The 25,526-nt window shown below is 28.7% G+C and overlaps 1 protein-coding gene across 5 annotated transcripts in view; it reads right to left on the reverse strand.

Moving 5' to 3' along the window:
- Window positions 1–8,433: 8,433 nt before the first annotated feature.
- The window catches only part of LOC142318222 (octopamine receptor beta-2R-like), a 785,889-nt gene continuing 768,796 nt past the window's right edge, over window positions 8,434–25,526 (reverse strand). For all 5 annotated transcript variants that reach the window (XM_075354790.1, XM_075354814.1, XM_075354806.1 and 2 more), the window contains one exon: window positions 8,434–15,571. In XM_075354790.1, the coding sequence (XP_075210905.1) occupies window positions 15,250–15,571 (322 nt within the window). In that variant the 3' untranslated portion in view covers window positions 8,434–15,249. The remainder of the gene's footprint in view (window positions 15,572–25,526) is intronic.

The following is a 25,526-nucleotide window of genomic DNA, read 5'->3' on the forward strand; positions in this document are numbered from 1 at the left end:
TCTTTAACAGTACTGTTAAACTCAAAATTCAGTATTGTTAAACTCAAAATTTAAGTATTCTTGAGAATATTTTCTTGATTTTATTTTCGGAACCATGTTTATCTCTGCATTTCTTCATGCTTCACTGTTGTCTAATCCTCATTTACATTCACTTAAAAATTTATCCATGATTCTGCATAAATCTACTCCCATGAATATTTAATACTGTGAATTGCAATTAACACACAAATTACAACATATACATCCACGGTAGATTTGATAGTGATAGAAGGAGCGACTTGACTGAGGTTGGCTGGAATTGAACAAGGTGCAGCATTTATACACGTTTGTGCAGATGTTCCAGAATGTTTGAGACAAACTGGAAATTCTCGTGAAGTCGTAAGAATGTCTGATGTGGTGGATGTAAGACAAAGAGCAACAGAGAGGCATCAATTCTGGTTTTGTCAATACAGTGGATCGGTGTTGCCAAATATCAGTAAATTGATTTATTCTTGGTAATTTTTTAGGAGGTTTGTTATTAAGGTCGTAGTCTAGCTTTAGCGTCAAAATATTCAAAATACCTTATTATTGTGTACATTGTTATTGTATTAGAGGAGTGTGCGATGAAAATTATGATTGATAATTGGATTGCAAATTCTGAAAGGTTGAGAAACGCCAATTTACCTTGTAAATGAATAAATTCCAACATCAACGCATAGTTAATAGTTGAGCAGCAGTTCAGAGAATAAATGCAATATTCAAGCTGGATCAAGTTATTGGATGTTGATATGAGACAATGAAGATGATAAAGCCATTGTACCTACACAAGTTTCATAGCTAATAAATGCAAAGGCATTATTTTATTGTGGCAGCTCTGTTATGAACATCACTATCAGCAGCTAACCTTTCTACTAGTTTTATTTGTGTTTATAAGACGACTTCTATTATACAACAGCTCCTCATCCACAAAAGTCCTGGAAATAATTAATGATGCACAGAATCCAACTTATCAACGTGTTTACTTTTTGTAACACTTAATACTCGATGTATCATTTACATTTTTTAATTGGGTTTGCGGATTAATTTTACTTTCACTTGAAAAAAAATTACTGAGAAAACTTATAACTGCACCAAAGAATTTGACTTTGTAAAAGTTCTGGTTATATATCGTTTTTCAAAATGACTTTCACAGTAAATGATGAATAATTGAAAACTTGTGTAGTGGCAGCTGTAATACATATTTTCATTATTGTGGTAACATAAAAGAAAAAATGAAAATAAAAAATATTATTATTGAAGAGAATTTAATTTTAATAGACATAGAGAAAGATATTATTCAATTGATTTTTTTTCTTTGGAAGAAACACCAACTACTTTTCTAATTTTCTGTATTGAAGATATTTTATAATACTTAACATAAAAATATTTTCAAAAATTACCAGAGTTTAGAATCTATGGGTTGCAATTTTATTTACTAGTAAATATATGTAGAATAGTTTTGGTCTGTCTTATGAGTAGTATTGCAAACAGTAGATTTTACTCATCTCATACTATATGTAATAAATTGAATGTTATAAAAAATCAAATTAAAAAAGTAAAAATTAAAATAAAGCTAAAAATGGAACTATCAGTCAAAATTGAAAGAAAAATGTAGCTGGTGCCAAAAACAATCTAATATAGCATTAGCAATATCGTAAACACTTTTTAAAGAGGCATTCAACATTACTGTTTGATGACTGTCAAAAAAACAAGAAAGTATTACATTCTTTTTTTTCATTTTAATAAATAAACTGGTCAAACGTAAAAATTATAAAAAAATAAATTTATTGAAAAAAAGAAAAATTAAAAAAAACATTTGACTGTAATTGCATATGAGACAGACAAAGTGCCAAAAAGCTGAGTTAAATAGCTTTCCTTCAACAATGAATTATTCTTGCTTCAACCAGTCAATAAAAAAAATTGTAATCCAAACTGAACCAGATGGATTGAATCTTTACCATTGGGTCTTTAACAATCTATTTATGAAAAATCGGCAATATTAGTGAGGAATTGAGCCAACTGTCAGTAATTAAAGATGTCTTCATATTAATTCTATAAAATTTTTCCTGAACCATTTAATTACCTTATCAATATAATGTTGATAATAATAAATTATTTTCATCTCACCACAGATTTTTAAATCATTGGTAAATAAATTTTAACTGATGATGATATTCCAATGGAAATTTTAACAATAAATAAAATAAACAACAAAGGACCCCAATTTGATTGGAGAAACACCATATATGGAAGAAAATGCACAAGATAGTTTTGCAGAAACTCTACTATAAATCTGGCTGGTAGAAAATCAGTAAGATAAGATTGCTGCTGTTCTCAATAACAAAAGTAATCTAAAATAGAGAAACTGTCTTGATTAACCAGATCATCATAGTCTTTTTTAAAAATTCATTTCGGTCTATAAACTGAGAATTCTACAACTAACTCTGGAGACATTAAAATTTCCAATCATAAATTTTCAATAATTCAGTTATTAAAATAATAATAATTATTAAAAATATTTAATAATCAACAATCAATAGTCAAGTATTTCTTTGATGTCGTAGGAGAGATACCTAAACTATAGAAATTGTTACTTATCAGCCAGTTTAATCCATCATTGACTTAATCTTAACCCAGACACATTTCTCATTCAACTCAAGGTTGGATCGCTGAATTTATGAAGATGCTGGTAACAACTTTCACTTTGAGTTCCGTGTAAAAGACAGTCTGTGAAATGAAAGGCCAGTTTGGATGTGTATATTTTATGTTCTGGCTTTTCTCACAATATACAATAAGCAAAGATCTTTTAATGATATTTTTTTGATTGTATTGATACGTCAAGCGCCTACATATTTTTTTAAAATCATGTCTGTAATTATGTTTTCATGGATGTTCTGTGAACACGTAAGACTCTTTACACCTCATACAGTTGGGGTTTAAATAGCATATGACTTTTAAATCCTGTTTTAGTTTTTATTTTATTTCTTACTTATATTCTAAGTTTTAATTTTTTTTTAAAGTCAATTTCAGTAAATATTTTGCTATACTTGAATATGCTTATTTGTGTGTGCCCACTTGTGTGAGCATATTCACATGCATTAAGTTAAGATGAGTGAAATGTGAATCTATTATGGTTGAGTTTGTATACAGGCTGTTGCAGCTTTTAACAATGCCTAATGGTCTTTAAAGGCGATGCCAAATTTTAACAAATTATAATAATGTATAACCAAGCGAGCACTTATGCATTCCATATTAATTTGTTCACTTTATTATTATTTCAAGAATTTCTCATCAAAATTTTAAAATTAAAATTAATTTCCAAATATCAGTACAAAAGATAAGTATTCTGAAATAAAAAGTAAGAAATTGAACCAGATATTTGGAATAAAGACTTTTAATAACGAAGTTATTGAATACATTCAGACCAACAAACTCAAAAGGCAACCTCAATGCAATCATCTGTGGTTATTATGAAACCCAAATAATTATATTACGTTACCCGCTTCATTTCTTCCCTTTAGGTCATTGATTCCCAAAGTGGTCCAGGTGGACCCCCAGGGGTCCACGGGAGACTCGACGGGGGTCTACGTTGGCGTGACAAAAAAATGGGGGTTCACAATTCGTAAACGGGGGTCCACGAAAATTCATCTGGTTTCGACAGTGAAGAACTAAAATGTTGGTTTGACTTTGCGTATCAATCTAGATACTGTTTTGAGAAGCTATTGTAACTGTTACTTGTAAAAACTTGCATATTCCATATTCAGTACAACGAACGTGTCGAGACTTGCAAAGCGCCGCCGCTGCCGCCGTCCACAACGCTTGTTCAGACGTGCAAAGGGACGAAATACGACTTGTGGTGTGTGTGCTAGCAATCTTGCATGAACTTGTTTGATTCTTCACTAATATAAATACGATTGCCAAGGATAAACGTTACTCATTTGTTTCTGGAATTTAGAAAAGAAAAGTAAAGTGAATAGATGTTAGCGTTTGCCAGTGTTGGAAAAAGTAGTAAGTACTTACCTGCAGGGGGTTCACCGGAACTAGTACACTAGCTGCAGGGGGTCCACTGGAACCAGCAAAATTTTGAAAGTGGTCTATGAGAAAAATAAGTTTGGGAACCTCTGCTTTAGCTGATGTCTAGTTCTAAGAGAACAATTAACAATGAAAAATGTGGATTTTTGTTATTTGCATGAGCTTGATTTTGATTATATTAATTCCTCAATCCATTACAGCAATCATATAATCTGTTACCACTATTGCAAAATTTCTTGAAGCATCATTAATAATGTTACATCCTCTACATGCACAACAGATTGAGCAAATAATTCTAGCATTCTCCAATTTCCTACATGTTTTTCTAAACCTTGGAATTATCTGTTCCTGTTGCTTGTCATAATTAAAATCTTCAGTAACTAAAACATTAACTCGTTTAATTATTTTACCTAACCCAAATTTTCTGAAATTTCAGTAATTCTCATTTTTCCATATGCGCTTGTGTATGCATTCTTTAACCATTTTAAAAGAGTTGTGGATGTTCCTATCTCTTCTAACGCTCTCTACATTGACATACTGATCTATTGTATCAAAAGCACCTTTCAGATCCAGGAATACTGAATAAAGATCTCTACTGTTTGTCTTGCCTACAACTTCCTTAAGTGTAAGTTTACTGATCTTCTGTTTTTGGCTTATCTATAAACTGTCTCTTCATTCTCCTACATTTCTTTTTGGATTTTTCTTTCTAGTATCACTAACTACATCTTTAATCTAACAAATGACAGGGATATGCAGTGGTTTTACAGAATATGCAGTGGCTTTACAGAATAGGCTCTCTTACAGACATAACAAAATTGAAGCAGTGTGTTCCAGCATTTTATTAACTCTAAATGTATCCCACTTTTCCCGTTGCTATTCCAGCTTGAACCACTTAGTCATTTTCTGAACTTCTTCTTTTCTCTTCTTTAGCTTGCTTACATATCTGACCACTCACTCATAAATAGTAAATAGCATTGAGTTTCTGCTGGGTAGTCAGTAACAACTATTAGATGTAAGCTGTAAAAAAAATCCTCTGTGAATAATAACTATTACAATTTTATAATTATTCTAATAATGTGAATTGTGTAACATGATCCAAATGCTTTAATTGTTATTAAATTATTCAATTCTTTCACTACAATCATCTTAATTATATGAATTTGTACTGATGAGTTCGTATTTAAAAACTTCCATTTTCACTCTTAAAATTGCAACTGCTTTTGATGAGTGTACTAATATACGTGTAATACTGAGAAATATAAAACATTTCTTTTCTTCAAGAAGTAATTGGCTGAAAAGGTTAGCGACAAACAGTTCAGTAAATGTAACGGTAGAGAAAAACTATTCTATGGGCAATGATTTATGATCCAAGAAAGCTTGGTTGTAATAACTGTAGTCACTGAAATAAATTTAGATCATAATTTGACATTTTTTGTTTGTTGCTGAATGAGAATACTTAAGATGTAGAAGTCTCAAATAAAATAATGTAACTTAAATAAAATTGGTGAAAGACGGACATTACTGATCTAAAATTGAGAAAGCAACATTTTTGACAATTAATTAGGATGTGAGAGTTAAGAAAGTACTCGGCTTTTAGTTTTATGAACATGAATGGAATAGGTTTTTTATCTGATTATAGAGTTTTGTGAAGATGATCTGAATGAGAATAAAATATTTTCTTAGCAGTAGTTTCATCAGGATGCAAAAAAAAGAGGTCTTAAATTATTAACATTTTTTATTGACAATATCTGAACAAAAATTTGAAGGATGTGATTTCAGTCAGATGAAATTTATGTTATCGGCTGGAGTGGAAAAGTTGAAGAATTTGTTTTGTAATTGAAGAGTTTGGATTGCAGTTAAATAAATGAGGAGGAATTTGATGTTCGATATGATGAGTCCAGTAAAATCAAAACATAAGATTATAAATATAATTAACTTCCTATCATTTCATCTAAAACTAATTTATACTTATATTATAATGTATATAATAATACTATATATATATATATATATATATATATATATATAGTATTATAGAACTAATTTATATTTCTATCCTACAATCTCTCTGCTTAAACTCATAGGCAGTTTTTGGTTTATATATTCAACTCATTTATTGAAAATATGTATAGAGTAGAATGTAACAGAAGAATATTTAATACTCGTTATATCTGGAAAAGAATTAATGCTTATATTTCAATAAATATAAAACAATTTTTAGAAAATTCAAGTGATAGACCCTTTGAAAAATTTGTTGTTTCCAGAAAACTATTTCCTATTTTAACACTATTGAGATTTTTATAAAATTCTTGAAAGATTTTGTTTAATCTTGAATTAATCTAAATTAATATTTCTGCAGATGAGCTTATAGGTGAAAATATTTACATTGAAGAACAAATCGATGCCCTACGGATACCTTTTCGAAAATGTAGATTACCTTCGTCTCTACTTTTATTACTTAAAAAAAACGTATAATATTTTTTACCGAATACAATTGCTCAAATCGAAGATTTTTATCAGACATATACGTAGGATGTATACGTACAATACATTTAAATATTAAAAATATTTGTAAAAATAAATTATTTATTTATAAATATTTTTGAAAATAATACCGGTAAGTAAATAAATGAAACCTGATAAGTAACGGCAAAAGGGAGTGAAAAACAAGGAAAGAACTGTCATTTTACCATCAAACGCCTCACATCTAAGCCCATTAAAAAGCGAAAGAAACGGTCGTCACGAAGGAAGTGATCCACAAATTAGGCTGTAGAATTTCACTTTTGTTTCTTTATAATATTAAGATTTTATTGAGATACTATATCAAATACAATTTTTGGGAAAGCTAATTCCCAAAAAAATTCGTATCGAATCATCGTATATATTATATTCAAACGTCTGTGAAGCTACAACATGAGAAAAGTTTGTAAATCTGAATGGTTAATCAGGTGGAAAAGTAAGGAAGAAAGTAAGTAAAATAATGAAGTAATGGAACAGAAAGGAAGCCTAATCAAATAATAACCAGCGACTTATTGGCGCGGGTTATTATTTATCCTGAGGGTTTAGATTATTTTTATGCATGTTTATATTTACAACTATGTTCTTAGGATTATTTATTTAATATAAATATCATGTTATAGCTGTTATTATTGAGCTAATAACTGCTACTGTATCCATTTAATTATTTGTCGAGAATTAACTTTTAAAAGAAGTTACTGTTTAAAACAGAACTTTCAATGATCCTATTTACAGAACAATAACATAGACGTACAATACATGTCTTAATTAAATTAGGTTGAAAAAATAGCAATTTTTATTATTTTCGCATAAAAAGTTCTTCTTTTTATAATAATCAGCATGACAAAATGAATTTCGTAAATTCAGCCGATAGACTTTTGTCCAACTGGTTCAACCTCTTTTGCTCACTTTTGTCAGACTTGTTCGATCTCTTTTACAATATATTTCTTTTTTTAGCTCTTCAGAATTATTTATTTCGAAAAAATCAATTAAAAGCTATAATTTTACTTTTGAGACAATTTTTTGCTTTAAGTGAAACATTTATTTCTTTAAAAAATTTGATTCGTTTACTGACTGGCTGAGTTACTTATAATTTTTCGGCACTTGCTGGTAAATTACAATTAACATTTTTGAATTCATACTTTTAAATCAATAGAAAAATTATTTAAATACAATTATTGTATTTAGAAAATGACATATAAGTAGTATTTTTAATAATAAACTCCTTATAATATTAAAAACACTTTAAATATAGCCTACATAAACAAGTGAATGGTTTAAAATCCACCTAGAATCGTCAGTAGAATTCAATTTTGAAGTGGCACAGAAAAAATGTACTATTCTGGATAGTGTTTTTTATTTGTTGATTTATCGGAAATGGTAATAATCATCTGCTTATACAATATTATTCAATGAATAAAGGGCAATAGAAAAACAAAATAATAATCGTTCAAAATAATTTATTGCTAATAAATATATATTTATTGTATTATAATAATTTTATTGCATTAAAAAATGTAATAAGATTATTATTTTATACTTTATAAAAAAAAAGTCATAATATTACTAAATAAAGACTGTTGAATTAGGCTATTACATTCATATACGTATAATATTTATTTATAGCGATCAAATATTCATGCTATGATAAATGTTTATGTTTACTGTTATATTTTACAAACGTACATAAATTTAGGTAAAAACTTACCCGTTTTATTATTGTAGAGAATTGTATGATCAATTTAATACATTTATTTCTATTACATATTTACTATTATAATAATTATGTATACACTGTATGTTTATATATTATATATATATTTTATTTATAAAAAAAATAGAATTTTCTCAAACAAATTTTCTTCGTATAAATACTTATTCAACACACACACACACACACACACACACACACACACACACACACACACACACACACACACACACACACACACACACACACACACACACACACACACACACACACTCGCTCCCACAAACTCACTTACTCACACATAAATACAGACAGATATATTTGGGTATAAGATTTTGCTTCCTTTCTCACTTTTTTGCCACGCTACATGAGTAAATGTGAATGTACATATAAAATTCTAGGAAGACAAAACTGACTTAAATTTTTCAACTTTTTGTATTTAATTTAATGTATTTAAATATTTATGATACATGTATGTACAGACAACCATCCAGATTTAGGAAGGAGCCATAATATTCTTAAATATCCTATCTAAATTAGTGTGCTAGTGTTTGCATATGCGCACGCTTAGTTTGTTGATCGATAACAGCAATTTTATTTTTTATGGAAGTTTTATTATATAAATAACTTACAGATGTACACAGCTAGAAAAATAAATTTAAATTCCACTTCCATTTCTGTTCATTTGTGTCCCTTAATTAGTGTATATAAAACTCGAATACCCAGGCAATCGGTTACATTTTATAAGGATAGGTACTAAATGTTATACAAGTTACAGAAATTTTGTGAACACATATATATGTATATTTATAGTTAGATTTATATATTTTCACATACCAAGTTTATATATTTACAAAATCGACATTTAAATACAACTATTAGTTCATTTTATAAGTGTCATAGTTTCAATTAAATTTTACTTTCTGCGCAAATAAAAATTCATTAATAAAATTGTTGAATTAAACCTGTTTTTAAAAAAAGGAATGCGGCATAGAGATTCGTTGTTATCGTAATTATAAACATGTGTTGACAAAAGTTTCATTAAAAAACTCATTAATATTATTTAGGCTTTAAAATAAATTACTTATTGTTCTAAATTTTATTGACTTTTTACATCTTATATCGTTACATGAGACAACACTTCCTTATTTTGTTACGATAGAAATCTATCATCCTTTGAAACAGCAGTTTCACTTGAACCATAAACGAGCTGTTTTTTTTTTTTTGCATTTACTAAAAAAGAGAAACCTATTTCGAAGGTATTCACAAACATTTATGAAAACAAGAAGATCATTATGAAAATGTAACTTAGAATGAAATTACTTTATTTATGAATCCAGTAGTTACATTATGTTGACTTATCTAATACCGAAAAAAAATAATTACGCATTATTTTGCGAGTGCAATGAATTATATAAAATTCAGACAACCAGACAGGAAAAACGTATTAATATAATCCATTAAAAAAGTATTTTCAGGAAAAAGATTCCAGTTGGAAACCGAATGAAGAACTTTATATCGATAATTAAAATATTGCTTTTATAAACGTAATTACAACTAGAGTACTTAAAAGATGTGTACAATTTTTTTTATTTAGTCTATAAAACTGGCTCGTATTAAAACTTTAAATATATATAGACCTAGAAAAGGCATTCGATAATGTAGACTGGAATAAAATGTTCAGTATTTTAAAAAAAATTAGGGTTCAAATACAGAGATAGAAGAACAATTGCTAACATTTACAGGAACCAAACAGCAACAGTAATAATTGAAGAACAGAAAAAAGAAGACGTTATAAGAAAGGGAGTCCGACAAGGATGTTCCCTATCCCCGTTACTTTTTAATCTTTACATGGAACTAGCAGTTAATGATGTTAAAGAACAATTTAGATTCGGAGTAACAGTACAAGGTGCAAAGATAAAGATGATACGATTTGCTGGTGATGTAGTAATTTAGCTCAGAGTAAAAAGGATTAAGAAGAAACAATGAATGGCATGGATGAAGTCCTACGCAAGAACTACCGCATGAAAATAAACAAGAACAAAACGAAAGTAATGAAATGTAGTAGAAATAACAAAGATGGACTACTGAATGTGAAAATAGGAGAAAAGATTATGGAGGTAGAAGAATTTTGTTATTTGGGAAGTAGAATTACTAAAGATGGACGAAGCAGGAGCGATATAAAATGCCGATTTAAATTAATTTAAATGTGAGGAAAAGATTTTTGAAAGTATATGTTTGGAGTGTCGCTTTATATGGAAGTGAAACTTTGACGATCGGAGTATCTGAGAAGAAAATATTAGAAGCTTTTGAAATGTGGTGCTATAGGAGAATGTTAAAAATCCGATGGTGGATAAAGTGACAAATGAAGAGGTGTTGCGGCAAATAGATGAAGGAAGAAGCATTTGGATAAATATAGCTTAAAGAGGAGACAGACTTATAGGCCACATATTAAGGCATCCTGGAATAGTCGCTTTAATATTGGAGGGACAGGTAGAAGGAAAACATTGTGTAGGCAGGCCACATTTGGAATATGTAAAACAAATTGTTAGAGATGTGGATGTAGGAGGTATACCGAAATGAAACGACCAGCACTAGATAAGGAATCTTGGAGAGCTGCATAAAACCAGTCAAATGACTGAAGACAAAAAAGAAAAAAATCATATATTTTGATTAAAGCCTTTGTTTTGATAAGTTTTTCAGTATTATTTAAAGTTTTACATTACAACCTTTTTTTTTAAGTAGGTATTACAATTTTTTACGGTATTTAATTCACGGTGGGATTTTTCTGGTTTTCATCGCCTGGAATTAAAGTACTAGAATTGCTAGAGCAGCATGATGTAAGTTACCAGGCTATTAGGAATTGATAATATATCATAGAAACTGAGTTTTGATATTAAAACTCATTGTGTGTCAATAATCTACCGATAAAAATTATTATTAAAAGATATTTCATGCTGACTAAAACATAAAATTTAAAAATAATAACAAAAAATTCTATAGGTGCATGAGAAAAAAATTAAAAGAAGAAATGGAACAAATTAAAATAATAAAAGAAAATGATTGCTGCAAATTACTAATAAAAAGTTCTGCCGGAAAAGTAATTTAAAAATTATTATAAAAGAACCGCAAGAAGAAAATCATATGATTTTAATGTCGCATGATATAAATCACATAATAAAATGTGATTTTTATTTATGTGAAAATGAGGCTGCAGTTTTGCAACTGAAAGTGGTTATCGCATCACATTTTTAATAATACTGATTTTTTTTTGTTAGTTTGAATATTTCAATATCTAAAAAAAATTCCCAATAAAGGAGAAGCTATTTTTCTGTTAAAAGAGTTAATAAGTCTGTTTCTACTAACTCTTCTGAGTTACAGAATAATAAACATTATATCAAATATTCTGAAAATTATATGACTGCTCCACTGAACTGTCGAGGGTAATCGAATTATTCCATTGATGTTTATTTTGTACTTAATTGTTGTTATATTGTAAAACACTCTGGAAGCAATAGATAATTTTTTACTGTCATATTTTGTATACCTATGGAATATAAGTCGATTCTGTAACATCTTTACGATTTAAACTAAAAAAAGAGGATTTTTATACTGTACTAAATTTTCAGAAATTCTTTGCTTTCCGTTACAAGTACATTTATCCGAATAAAATAATCAATTTGAATTTAATAAATAAGTATTAACATTAGATAATTATTAGTACTGTTACTCCTCACTGAGGGCACGTTAATCAATCCGTTATTTCAAAATCCTTAAAGAACGAGTTCGAGAATGAGTAGTATTGGATAATATTACATACTTTAGGGATTAAAGGGACTGTTTTGAATTTTTTAAAGTCATATTTAAGTAATAGAACACAATGTGCTAAATTGGTGAATTTACTGATGATGATCTTCCAGTGATTTTTGGGTTCCACAGAATACTGTGTTGGGCCCAAATTTATACCTGATATATATGAATGGCATTTTAAACTTTAATATTCAGGGTAAATTTGTTGGTTTTGCTGATGACACGCAATTGTTTTTAGTGATTGTTCTTTTGATAAGGTCGTAATGATGGCCAATCTGAGTCTGAAATTGGCTGTTGATTGGATGTAAAAATTTTTTTCTGCATTATGCAATTTATTTTTGTAACAGGAAAAAAATTATTAATAATAATAAAATAATTTTACATAAATTTGAATGCTATCAGCTAAGAATGAATATTTATCATTGTACTATGCTAACTTTTTTTGAATTGTATAAATAAATTGGTTTAAGTCAGAAGGCTTTTTTACAAGTTTAGGATTCTTAGGCGTATTTTGTCTTTACTCGTATCCAGTTTAAAATGGTTTATTGTTCATTTGTTCAGGCATTACTCTCATATGGAATTTTGTTTTAGAAGGAATGCATTTGACTATTTATTCCAGCCGCCATTAGTTACTATTAAATCCTTATTAAAAATTTGTCTGGTTAAACTATATAATTTTCCTAGTAATTTGCTTTATTCTTTGTTTAACGCTAATAATTTAAAAAAAATGTATATGTTAAATACGTATTATTTTGCTTATAAAAATCAGCATTTATTTAAATTCTATTATAATCATTGCTATATAACAAGATAGTCTTTATATCTTTATATTTATCTATATGTATTATTATTTATATTTATATTTTTGAAAACGTAAATTATTATTTTGATAACTTTTTTTTGATTACTCTATCTTTATCATTACTCTTGCTCTCGGATCAATTATTTTACTTTTGAGAGCGCAGACTTGACGTGCATTATAAGAAATGATTTATTGTATCTATATTTTTAGTTTTTTATTATATTTGTATTATCTTATTGTACAATATTGTGTCTATTCGAGTGAATTTAAATCGATAAATAAAAGTATTAATTTATTAATATTTCTTGAAACTATGACTATTCAAGTCTTCTACCAAAAGAGAATACAGTTAAGAGTACTGATTGTTCATTGTAATTATAATTATTATAAATGATTTTATCATCGGTTATCAGTTAATCATCAAGAAATGTTCTATTATTTATCTATAATTAATTACGATTATACACGCGAAAATACTTACATACAAACATACATAACATAATAGTTCATCCTATACTGCAGTCGTTTTATTTTGTGTGTAAATTACAATATATAAAATTACAAATAAAGATTCTCATATAGTTTATATATATATTAAGTCACATATAAAAATTTACCGTATTTACATATATAAATAAATAATAACAAAAAACATATATCTTATTAATGACCACATTATTGTAAATTGTAACATTATTATACAACATACAGGTAGTACAAACAAATTTTATATCACATGAAAAGTTACATTGTGTTTAATGATGTTTACGGGATCTGTAGGATGTATTAAAAATTTTACATTTAATTTACGCTTAACGATTTAATAATCTAAAATAAATATTGTATGTTGTTGTACACTTTTAACTGACATTTGATATTCTGTATACAATTAAAAAAAAAGTTAGTAAGTAAACAACAGACACAATTATATTAATATCATTAATTTTTTGATCTTTATGGTCAAGGAACATTATTTACACTCGTAAAACTATTTATATCATATGTGCATAGGTATGTAATTTATTAACATAAACATTGAATTTTCATGTAATAAAACACACACACGTAAATTACACACACACACACACACACACACACACACACACACTCCCCATCGCTCTCTCTCTCTATCGTGTTCATTATAGATTTTTAAAAAATAGGTAGTGTTACATATTTCTACGAAAACCTTAGCCACATATGATTTGTTCTCATATTGCTCCCTATTTTAATGCATTGCAAGCCATTGTAGTCTACATAACTCACTTAAAACTAAAAAGAAAGATATACAATTAATCAACACTTTTCTATTCAACTAAAATAAAACATACAAAAAAGTATTAATTCAAAAAGTCACAAATAATTTACATTTCCTCAATAAGCTACGTTTTAGGGACTTCTGGTTCTCCAAAAGCGGGAAACAAAATTAAATTACATATAACTAAGCTTTAAGATGAAAACCATATTAAAGCCAAACCGTACAGAAAAAAGTAAAAAGAAGAAAGTATTAGCAATTTAAATAGTAGGCTTAGTAAAACAAGGTAACTTACTATGTTTGGCTTCAAATCACAACTGATAAGTATTAATACTTATTCGTAACATAAAAACAAAATATAAATAAGCCAATATGTACATAAACTAATTACTTAATTAAATGCTCATTACAACAATATTATTTTGTATTTTTATTAAAAAATATAATTTCTATAAAGATTATTTGTTATTTCGTGTTTTTAGTGTTTTATAATTTATTTTTTTAAGATTCGTAAATAAAAAAATATATATTTACGAATATTTCATTTTGATCTGCAAGACAAAACAAATTTGAAGTATATAGGTTCAAATAAATAAAATCTTATTAAATAAACTAATCAAAAAAGAGATTGCTGAAATACTCTCCAATTAAGTTACCATATTTTCTGTGGTGTAAATAATTCTTTCAAAACTTGGTTGTTATAACAATAATTAAATATCAAATGGTAATATATTACTTTAGTAATTTTTATTCCTTCACAATAATTTTGGTTTGTTCGTATAGCCTGTATAACCTCAATGAATAACGTAAGTAATTTATAAGAATGTAAGTTCAAATTAATCGGATGTTTTTATTTAGCGGAGTATATACATTATATACTGGATTCTTTTTATAAACCCTAAACTGGTATTAAAAAGTAAAACGTTTTCGTAAATTAAATAGAAAATTATTATTAACAACCAGGAAAATTTGTGCTGAAGACTTTAAAATTGATTCCACTAAGGATTTAAAGTAAATTAAGACATCGAAAGATGTTTTCTCAATCTAATTTTCTTTTAATCATTTAAAACACTAAAAACACGAAGTTTGTTAAACCTGAGCCTCGGATCAAAGACTGCTGCCAAATTCACTCGAGCGCCGACGGTGGTCATGTTTCAGGTACGTCTCCGAGTAAATCGACCGGGTACGATCATCGTAACGTAAAGAGGGTCGCCTGATATCCAAAGCATCTAAATCGGAGGGCGGTCGTCGACATAAACTGCAAAAAGCACATTGTAATGTATTCTTAAAAGCCTCTCTGAAATCTCGATTGAAGTAGGCGTATATCAGTGGATTTAAGGTCGAATTAAAGTAACCGATCCAAAATAACACTGCAACGACAGCATTAGGGCATTTGCATGGTTCTCCACAAAGTGTAGTTATCACGTACCTAAAACATAGAAAAGAATAAGAAGAGATGAAATAACTTCTACGCACACGCAAAAAAGCAAAATTTTAAGTAAATTGTGGCGAAAATTACGTACATTTTTTACTGTTATAAGTTTACAACTGTATTTAATTATTTAATTTAATGTTTTCTTATGTATGCTTCTAAGTAAAATGCAATATTATATATTTCCTGCATTTCCCGTCACAAACACGACTAAGTATTTTTAGCCAGAAGATAATATAGGTAATTAATTAATGCATGTACTTCATTAGAAATTATTTGTTTAGTAATGATTTTACCAGTATATTTCTTGCCAAAATTAGAAATAAAATTTACGAAAATTATGAGTAAATAATAAAAAAAGTAAATTAACTATTGAGGTTAACAGAAACTTCAAGACGTTATATTCAAACGCATAGCCACTAGATAGGTAGTAAATGAACATATTACGCTGGAATACTATGTCGTAATACTTAGTACATAATATATATATTTTTGTTTTTTGTAAAATTTCCGTGTTTAGTAGTTAGTACTGCATTACCGTCAAAGTTTAGAAAGCGTAAACACAGGTGTATACCGATTATATCAGAGACGTCTACCCCCTAACTGGAGAGGTAGTATACCGCCAAACGTCGTCGTAAGAAGCAAAAAGCCAGTCGCCGGTTCAGCATTCCATTTCCATCCTACACTTCAACTAAAACTTCTAAACTGTAACAAGTATAAGGAATAAAATACTAATTTTATTCCTCTGCGGTTTGCATGAGAGTCTTCATTAGAATTTTAATAAAAATTGTTAGAAGGGTTTTGTTTTCCTTCTGTCCTAACATAATCTGGATAAAATTCTATTATTTTTTGTGTAAGTCAAGTTTTTTTTACTATGTTACCAAAGGGTCAAACTAAAACAACTTTATTGTGTTTTATTAAGCTAATTTGCGTAATTATACTTTCTTCCTATTTCTTGTTCTTGAATTCTTTGAGGTTAAGTAGTTTATCTACTTAAACTTGAACATAAGTAGTTTATCTAGTCTTAGGTATTCAATTTATTTGTTTAAATATGTTATTTCATATACAGTGCCTTACGAAGAAACTTTCAGGACATGTTCTACGGATGAAAACAGTGAAAAAATAATGATATAAACGTAGATCTGAAAACTCTTTGTTTTTGAGTTACAGCTTGCGAAAGATTTCAAACGAATTTCAGCTCTTTTAATAGAAAGAAGCCCTACTGTAATTTTTGGGACTCAAATTAAGGAGTAACGGTTGAGTATTCTTATACAATTTAAGCTGGGAAATAGAATAAAACAGGTTACAGAACTGTACTTTCAGTAGTTTTTAAAATATCCAACGTAAAACAAAATTCGGTGTTGAAAAACAATTTTTTTTAGGTTTGAAATAAAATATCTTTGTTAAATGACTAAAAAATGAGAAAAATTTACTAACAAAACTTGTAGAACATTTAATTCTGAGAAAATTAATGTAAATAAATCCAATAAAAGTAGATAAAAACTTCTAAAAATCAGTTTTTTATCGAAGCAAAACAGGCAAAAAATAGACAGAAAATGGTATAATTATTTCTGTATCTAATAAAAATTATTTTTAAAAACAAAATCACTAATTAATGATAATAATTTTAAAAGAAATATAAAATTTATAAAACAATATTTTAACTTTGTATGTTCAATAATTTACACAGGTAAAACGAAATAATTACGTAAAAAATTAAACTGAAATATATGTTTCTTTAGAAATATTAAAAAAAAAAAAAACTATTGTATAGGTTGGCAATACTAGCGGCAGGTTAACAATAAAAATTGTGTAGTTCATTTGAATCTGTTGTCATAGATTTTCATACAGATAAAGGAACAGTAGTATTATCATATGCTAGTGTAAAAATGCCTTTTTATTTTTCTGATGAGGAATATGCCGACTTTTTTAATAGATTTTGGATCGCAAATTGCTGAAGCTGCTCGACTTGAGTATCAGGAGAGATTTCCTGGAAGGCGGTATGTTTCCGACCTGTTCGTTTTCTGTTGAACGCCAAGTAAATCATCGTGTTAATGATGAACATCATGTGATTCAGCATATTCAGCGTAGCCCAGTCATTAGAACAAGGTGAATTTCATATCACACTGCTTTGTCAAAAAATAAAGAAAGTGTGGTACATTCTACGGAAAGAAAATCTGTATCCCTTCCGCCTGCAGTAGGTTCAAAATTTGCAACCAACAGATTACCCCGAGTGGTTAAACTTCTGTCATTGGCTTCTATACAACACTGATAAGGTAGATTCAATTTTATTTCCTGATGAAGCCACTTTTACGAGAAACGGAGTCTTCAGTTCTGAAAATAGTCATTTATGGAGCGAAAACAATTCACATAGTACTGTGTGAAATAGTTTGCAAAGATAGATTTCACATTAATATTTGGTATGGCATTATTTATTAAAAAATTCTGGGATCATTAGTTTTCAGTAAAAATGGGTAGGTTAAATGCAGGTGTAGCGAGGTTCAGTGGGAAGAGGAAAATGGCATTTGATAAGGTGATTTAAGAATAATTAACTCAGCATCAAATAAAAGGCAGGCTGGAGTAGGTTTCATAATGAACAAGAAAATAGAGCAGAGAGTAGAGTATTTCAAAAAGTTTAGTAATAGAATCGTTTTAATAAGGATAAAATCAAAACCTATGCTAACAATGATTGTTAATGTCTGTTTGCCTTCAGTTGCCCATGATGATGATGATGAGGTATATGAATAAATTGATGAAGCAGTTAAACACATAAAAGGGGATGGAAACTTAATAATAGTTAGAGATTGGAATGCAAGTATCGCAAAAGGAAAGGAAGGAAATATTGTGGGTAAATACAGTCTGGGCAAAAGAAAGAGGGGACCAATTTATTGAGTTTTGCATGAAGTATAATTTAGTAATTGCCAACACTCAGTTTAAAAATCATAATAGAAGAATATACACATGGAAAAAGCCGGGTGATACTGCAAGGTATCAGATAGATTATATCATGGTTAAGCAAAGATTTAGAAATCAACTTGTCGACTACAAAGCAACCCAGCAGCAGATACTGATAGTGAAGGGGCCATAATTTAGTAATAATGAAATATAGATTGGGGGATTTAAAAACTGATAATAGGTGTCAGATGAATTGGTGGAATTTAGAGAAGCTTGAGAAAAAGGAGGTAAAGAAGATTTTTGAGGAGAACATGGCAAGAGGACTATGTATAAAAGAAAAGATAGAAAATATAGAAGAAGAATGGGAGAATGTTAAAAAGGAAATTCTTAAATCAACAGAAGCAAACATGAACAAAGAGAACTGGTAGAAAATCTTAGATAAAAGAAGATATTTTATAAATGATGGGTGAACGTAGAAAGTATAGGACTGCTAGTGATGAAGAAGGTAAAAGAAACAATCGACAATTAAGAAATAATGTAAACAGGAAGTGAAAATTGGAGAAAGAAGAGTGGATTAAATTGTAAAGAAGTGGAAAGAGAATTGATCATTGGTAAAATAGACGGAGCATACAGGAAAGTTTAGGAGAATTTTTGAGGTACATAAGTTACAATCTAACAGTATGTTAAATAAAGATGGTATACCAATTTATAACTTGTAAAAAAAAGGTTGATAGATGGGTGGAATATAATGAAAAGTTATATAGAGGAAATGATTTAGACACTGGTGTTACAGAGGAAGAAGAGGAAGTCAAAGAGGATGAAAAGGGATACAATATAGAGATCTGAAGCAGTAATAAAAAGAGGAATCAGACAAGAATCTTCCCTAAGCACATTACTTTTAATCTTTACATAGAACTAGCAGTTACTGAGGTTAAAGTACAATTTGGATCCGTAGTAACTGTGCAAGGTGAAAAGATTAAGATGCTATAATTGGCTGATGATTTAATAATTTTAGCTGAGAGTAAAAATGAATTAGAAGAAACAATGAATTGAATGGATGAAGTCCTACGCAAGAATTACCACTACAAAATAAAAAAAAACAAAACAAAGTAATGAAATGTAGTAGAAATAAAGTAGATGGACCACTGGATATAAAAATAGGACGAAAAAATGACTATGGAGCTGGAAGAAGTTTGTTATTTGGGAAGTACAATTACTAAAGATAGACAAAGCGGAGCGATATAAAATGCTGAATAGCACAGGCGAAACGAGCTTTCAATCAGAAATATAATTTGCTTACATCAGAAATTAATTTTAACGTCAAGGAAATTTTTTGAAAGTATATGTTTGGAGAGTAGCTTTATATGGAAGTGAAATTTGGACGATCTGACTATCTGAGAAGAAAATATTAGAAGCTTTGGAAACGTGGTGCTATAAGATAATGTTAAAAATCAGATGGATGAATAAAATGACAAATGAAAAGGTTTTGCGGCAAACTGATGAAGAAAGAAGCATTTTGAAAAATCTAGCTAAAAGAAGAGACAGACATTTCGGCCACATCTTACGTCATCCTGGAATACTCGGTTTGACATTGGAGGGACTCAAAGATGGGAAAAATTGTGTAGGAAGGCAAGTTTGGAATGTGGCAAACAAATTGCTAGAAACGTTTGGAATATGGGAAACAAATTGTTAGAGATGTAGGATATAGAGTGTTTATTGAAATGAAACAACTAGCACTAGATGGGGAAGCTTGGAGTGCTGCATCAAACCAGTTATAATGACTGAAGACAAAAAAATCCCTTTCGGCACGCCGGAAGGCGGAGGTAAATTTCACCGGTACTAATTGGGGATAAAAAAGATTTCCACCTTAAAGTTAAGAAAAATTTCAAATTTACTCAATACGGCAATGGTTACATGTGAAGAAAGTTTCACATGTTTAGCATACGACAAGCCCCATCTTCTTACAATTCCAGCAGCATTCATTTTGGTCATCCCTTTCCGTAAAGGTTAATCATATCAAAAGTTTTACAGACAAAAGTTTTAGGTAATAAGGACTAACGATCACTTTAAACCGATTCAACACTGTTCCTATTAAGTGAGGTATGATTTTTTTTTGGTCTTCGAAACCCCATTTTTTCCACCTCCTAAGCCAATGGTTGGTGATATCAAAAATCATTACTTAGATAAGTTTTAGGCCCTTATCTAAAGAATAGTAGGAACTTTAAATGAATTCGATATTTTCCTTAATAAGAAAGTTATAGCGATTTGTTTTTCGAAAAAGCTCCGCCATTTCCAACCCCGTGGTCCGATTTTACCCATTAACGAACTTGACCGAGATTTTGGGTCGTTATATTTTATGTATCAATTTGAAAGTCATTGGCGCAAAATTACGGCAGTTATCTTGTCCACAGGTGTAATATTTATATAGTTAGATAGGTATATAAACTTTTGAACTGACGGTGGTTTTGGGGTCTGTGGTATGTAAAACGCGAAGTTATGTCGAAATTTTCCGGAAGTCGAATCATGGCACCAATTACAATAGGTAGCTTTCTTATGAAATCTAAATATTAAGAATATTTAAGAATAATATCTAGATTAAGATTATAATATTTATTAAGAACAGAAAGAACAATACGATTTTCTGTCTATTTTTCGTCTGTATTGATTTAATAGAAGACCAATTTTTAAAAGTTTTTTTACTTTTATTGGCTGTATTACATTACTTTCTCTATTAGTTTTGTTACTAAATCTTTAACATTTATTAGTCATTTAATAAAGCTATTTTAATACAAACCTAAATAAAACTTGTTTTTCGGCACCATAGTTTGTGTTTTACGTCGGATATTTTTAAACTTATTGGAGTTACCGTTCTGGAACCTGTTTTATCCTATTTCCTAGCTCAAATTCCATAAGAAATCACCAACTTTACTCCTTAACTTGGGTTCTAAAAATTATAATAGGGCTTCTTTTTATTAGAAGAGCTGAAATCCGGGTGAAATCTTTTGCTAGCCGTAAACTGAAAACAAAGCGTTTCCAGAGCTGTGTTTATAAGAACTTTTTTCATTAGTAGACAATGTCGTGAGAATTTCTTAGTTTCTTCGTGCGACACTCTGAACATATATATGTATGTGTGTGTGTGTGTGTGTGTGTGTGTATGTGTGTGTGTTTGTTTGTTTGTTTGTTTTTAATATATTTAAATATTAAATTAACTGTACATATGTTTTCAGAAATTATCTAATTTATTTTATTACGATTTGTTATTATTAACAGGAATTCATCACTGCTTTTGTTAAGTTACATACAATTCTTTAAATTTACATTTACAAAACTCTAAGGGCAACAAATAATATGTACGGGATATTGCGTTTTCGCAAAGCTGAAACACTCATTAAACTGGAAAGGGTCTAAAACTTTAACTGCGTACTAAATTTATGATATCTGGCCGCTCAAATAATTTATCATTACCAGTTACTGTTTAATTATTTATTGTTAATAAATTTTATATCCTTCATTATGTTTCTATTATTTTATAATATTTTAATTACCAATAACTAAAAATAAAATAGAAAATCTTGAAAGAGTTCCACTGGCTTACAACAAATACTAATGTATTCTGTCGCATAATTTCCAATATCTCATACCGCCTCTCTGGTAACTTAACGTAATAACTCGTATTATTCGTGATCTGTTTTCAGTCATCTGCCTATGAAGAGCACTTTCTTGAGAGTAAAAAAACTATATAATTTTATGAATTGATAAGATGGACGTTGCATTTTCTAATTTATTGTAACCTTTTCAACAATCGATAATAAAAGTTGAATCAGGAGTTACAAATATGCATTAAAATGAATATACCAAGCCTTTATCTCCGTTCCCGTTCCTAATCATCCCGATATCCTCGCGTAACAGCCATCAAATTTTCTTAATTTTTCTAATTGTTCTTACATCTACAATCCACGATTACAAAAATTTCTACTACATCCCGCAGTACTCCCATTTTGTTGGTCAACCTGATAAAAATTAAATTTCGAAATTATTTAGAGTTTTGGCTGCTGTACGGTTTAATTATGTAGCTTCTTTTGTAGTATTACCACTGTGCACCACTGAACCTATCCGACCATATGACCAGCGTTACAGTTGCTTTATCTATCATTACTCAAACAAGGCTAGTGGTATCATCGCTTAATGTAACATTTTTCACATAACCAATTAACTCAATGAAATCTGGTTTCCGCACTAAATAAAAAAAAATTACAATTTGATTTTTAAAATCGTTCCTCAATCAAATTTTTTAACCTCTTTTTCAAAGAACATGTTCAATTAACAACGCATTAGGCGATATTAGTATTATTTACTTTATTTATTGCAATTACATTTAACAACTTCTTAAATTTTTTTAAAAAATATACCGTGATTCGCAACCGTTATGAAGTGAAATAACATACGCGTGTGTTATTTAAGGTTCATGTTACAATCTACGTTCCGAACCTTTCTCTCCTACAAGGGTTTTTCCGTGTTTAGCTCAGTTCTTGAAGTGCTTTTCCCATAAATGTGCTAATTGCGAAGGATGAAGGCGAATTTTTCACTATATTATTTTTCTTCAGTTCGTGTTTCTCCACCATTTTAATTCAAACTTTATCAATGCTTGTGCAATTTAATTTCTCTACTAATTTTCAAGTCTTCTCTATAACTCTGTATTTTAAATGTTTGTTCTTGTTTATTTGGGTTTCGTACTGTCCATATTTAAAAAAAAAAAACAAAATAAAACGGAATAAATATAAATATATTTTTAATCTACGTTTACCGTCAGAAAAACTATTGAAAGTCTTGATTGTTGTTACATATTATAATAGTCCTCATAATATTTAATTCAATGTTATCTTTCTTTCCGCTATATTTCATTACCTTTGTTTTAATTTTATTACTTTCATTTAAAATAATTTTTTTATCTCATACCCTTTTTCTTAACAATGCATCATTTTTTTCTGCAAATTCTTTATTCATTCTATAAACAAACAACGGAGATTTAAGTAGGTTAATACTTATCCTACTTTTTTCCGTATTGTGGCTTGCGTTTAATGGTTTTCTACCGTAATACCAGTATATAATTCTCATGCAAATCGTGGATAATTGTTTGTTTGTTTTCCAATACGATTTACTTAAACTTTTAAACATTACTTTCCATAAGAGAATAAAAATTTCCTCTCTGGTTTCTCTGTAACTTTTATGTAGAGACACCTTCTTCTTAAATTCTATTAATCTACAAATTGTATTAGTGTTAAAAGTGGGGTATTATCGAGTAACGGGAATCAGTATTTTAGTCTGATCTGTGTTTCCTACGCTCAAAAACAATTTCTAATTAGTATTTTTAATTTTCGTACTCAAAATAATAATAATAATAATTATATAATTTTTTTTTTGTCGATGGGTACTATTTTTTGGTTCTTTTGGAATCCATTCAAATAAATTTCTTAGCATCGAGTCTCCTTTCGTATAACGATCAATAATTTTAGTTCCTTTTAAATGTCATACGATAATTGTTATATTCTAAATTACAGTAGAAAAATTAGAATAGCTGACTTTGAATTAAAGATTAAATTATTTAAAATTGTTTAAATAATAAAAGTTCTGATATTAAATGTATACTAGAGTATTATTAAACACCAGCGGGAAGAAAGATAATACTCGAAATACTAAGTCATGCTGAATATTAGAACAAAAATTAGTTTCCTTCTCGGTTTAAGGTCAATTCCTTATTAGTGACACGATTTTCAGTCTTCTGAAAAATTTCTCATTGCATACAGATATTGTTATATTTTCATCTATCAACTATTGTTTCTAAAAAGACAACATAAAGCATAATCGGTTTTCTTATCTTGTTGTTTAGTTCTAGCCGGTAATTAACAATACTAATTTGGGAAAAGAATTAGGGTATGCGTATTTTGGGTAAAAAAGTTACTGGGTGATGAAAATTTTTCTTTGTTTGTTAATTTTATCCTTTATTCAAAGTAACTGCACCTTAACTAATTAAAAATAGATTGTTACATTTTATTTTCATTGTATAAATATCTAAAAAAAAGAAAATGTCCAAGTAAAAAACTAGTAAGTGTAATATTTTATTTTAATTTTCATATTTACTTAATTTGGTAGATGACCGGGAACGAGAACTTGTATGAGTATAATTTGTGCTGAAAGCCGGTAAATTATTGCTGTTATAGATATTAGCTACTTACATAAATAATGTTATAGCACTACTTTAGTAGGTACTTGCATGTAGATATTAGCTAAATTAGCCACTATTGTAGTAAAAAAGTCTTTGGATTAAAGATGTAATTTCTAATATTTGTTTCCCCCTTTGAGGTATTTTTAATTTGAATATAACGATTACTGACAACATATCTTATACTGTAATTTACATCATAAAAAAGGAAAATGTTTACCAACTTTGTACTTACAGAATGGTGGAATCAATGCGAATGGTCCACTGTCAGCTAATTTTCAAATGTATTTTTTAAAATAAAAGAACAGAAAATAATATATAATTCTACATTTATATCGCTTACTAGGTTTTCATAAATAGTAATAATTTTCAATTTTATACCTTGGAATTCTAACGAATAAATATCATTACGGTAATAAGGTTTATGAAAAGATATCCCGAGCTTTATAAAAAGGCAGATCTTTATCAAAAGAGCGAACCCAAAGGTTCAATAAAATAATTAAATTACCTCAATACTTTATAAGTTGAATTTATCTCGTAAAAGGAGATTAAATGAAATAATTTTAGTTGTGGAATGCGTAATGCAAATAAATAAAATAATCGTTTTCAGAAATTTTTCAACCGGTAATTATTGATAGTCAGATGATTTATTATTAAAGTTAATATAACCTATTAAATTAATATAACATAGATTGTATTAAAATCAACATTAATGAATTAAGTTACTGACATTGTTAATTAATTTTGAATATAACGTTTATTGGTGTGTACGGCGGTTTTGCGCAGCTGCAAGCCATGTTCCCTTCAAATCACTTAGTTGCAATGAGATTAATGTAA

Source organism: Lycorma delicatula, chromosome 1, assembly GCF_047948215.1.
Source record: "Lycorma delicatula isolate Av1 chromosome 1, ASM4794821v1, whole genome shotgun sequence".
In the NCBI taxonomy this organism is placed as follows: Eukaryota; Metazoa; Arthropoda; class Insecta; order Hemiptera; family Fulgoridae; genus Lycorma; species Lycorma delicatula.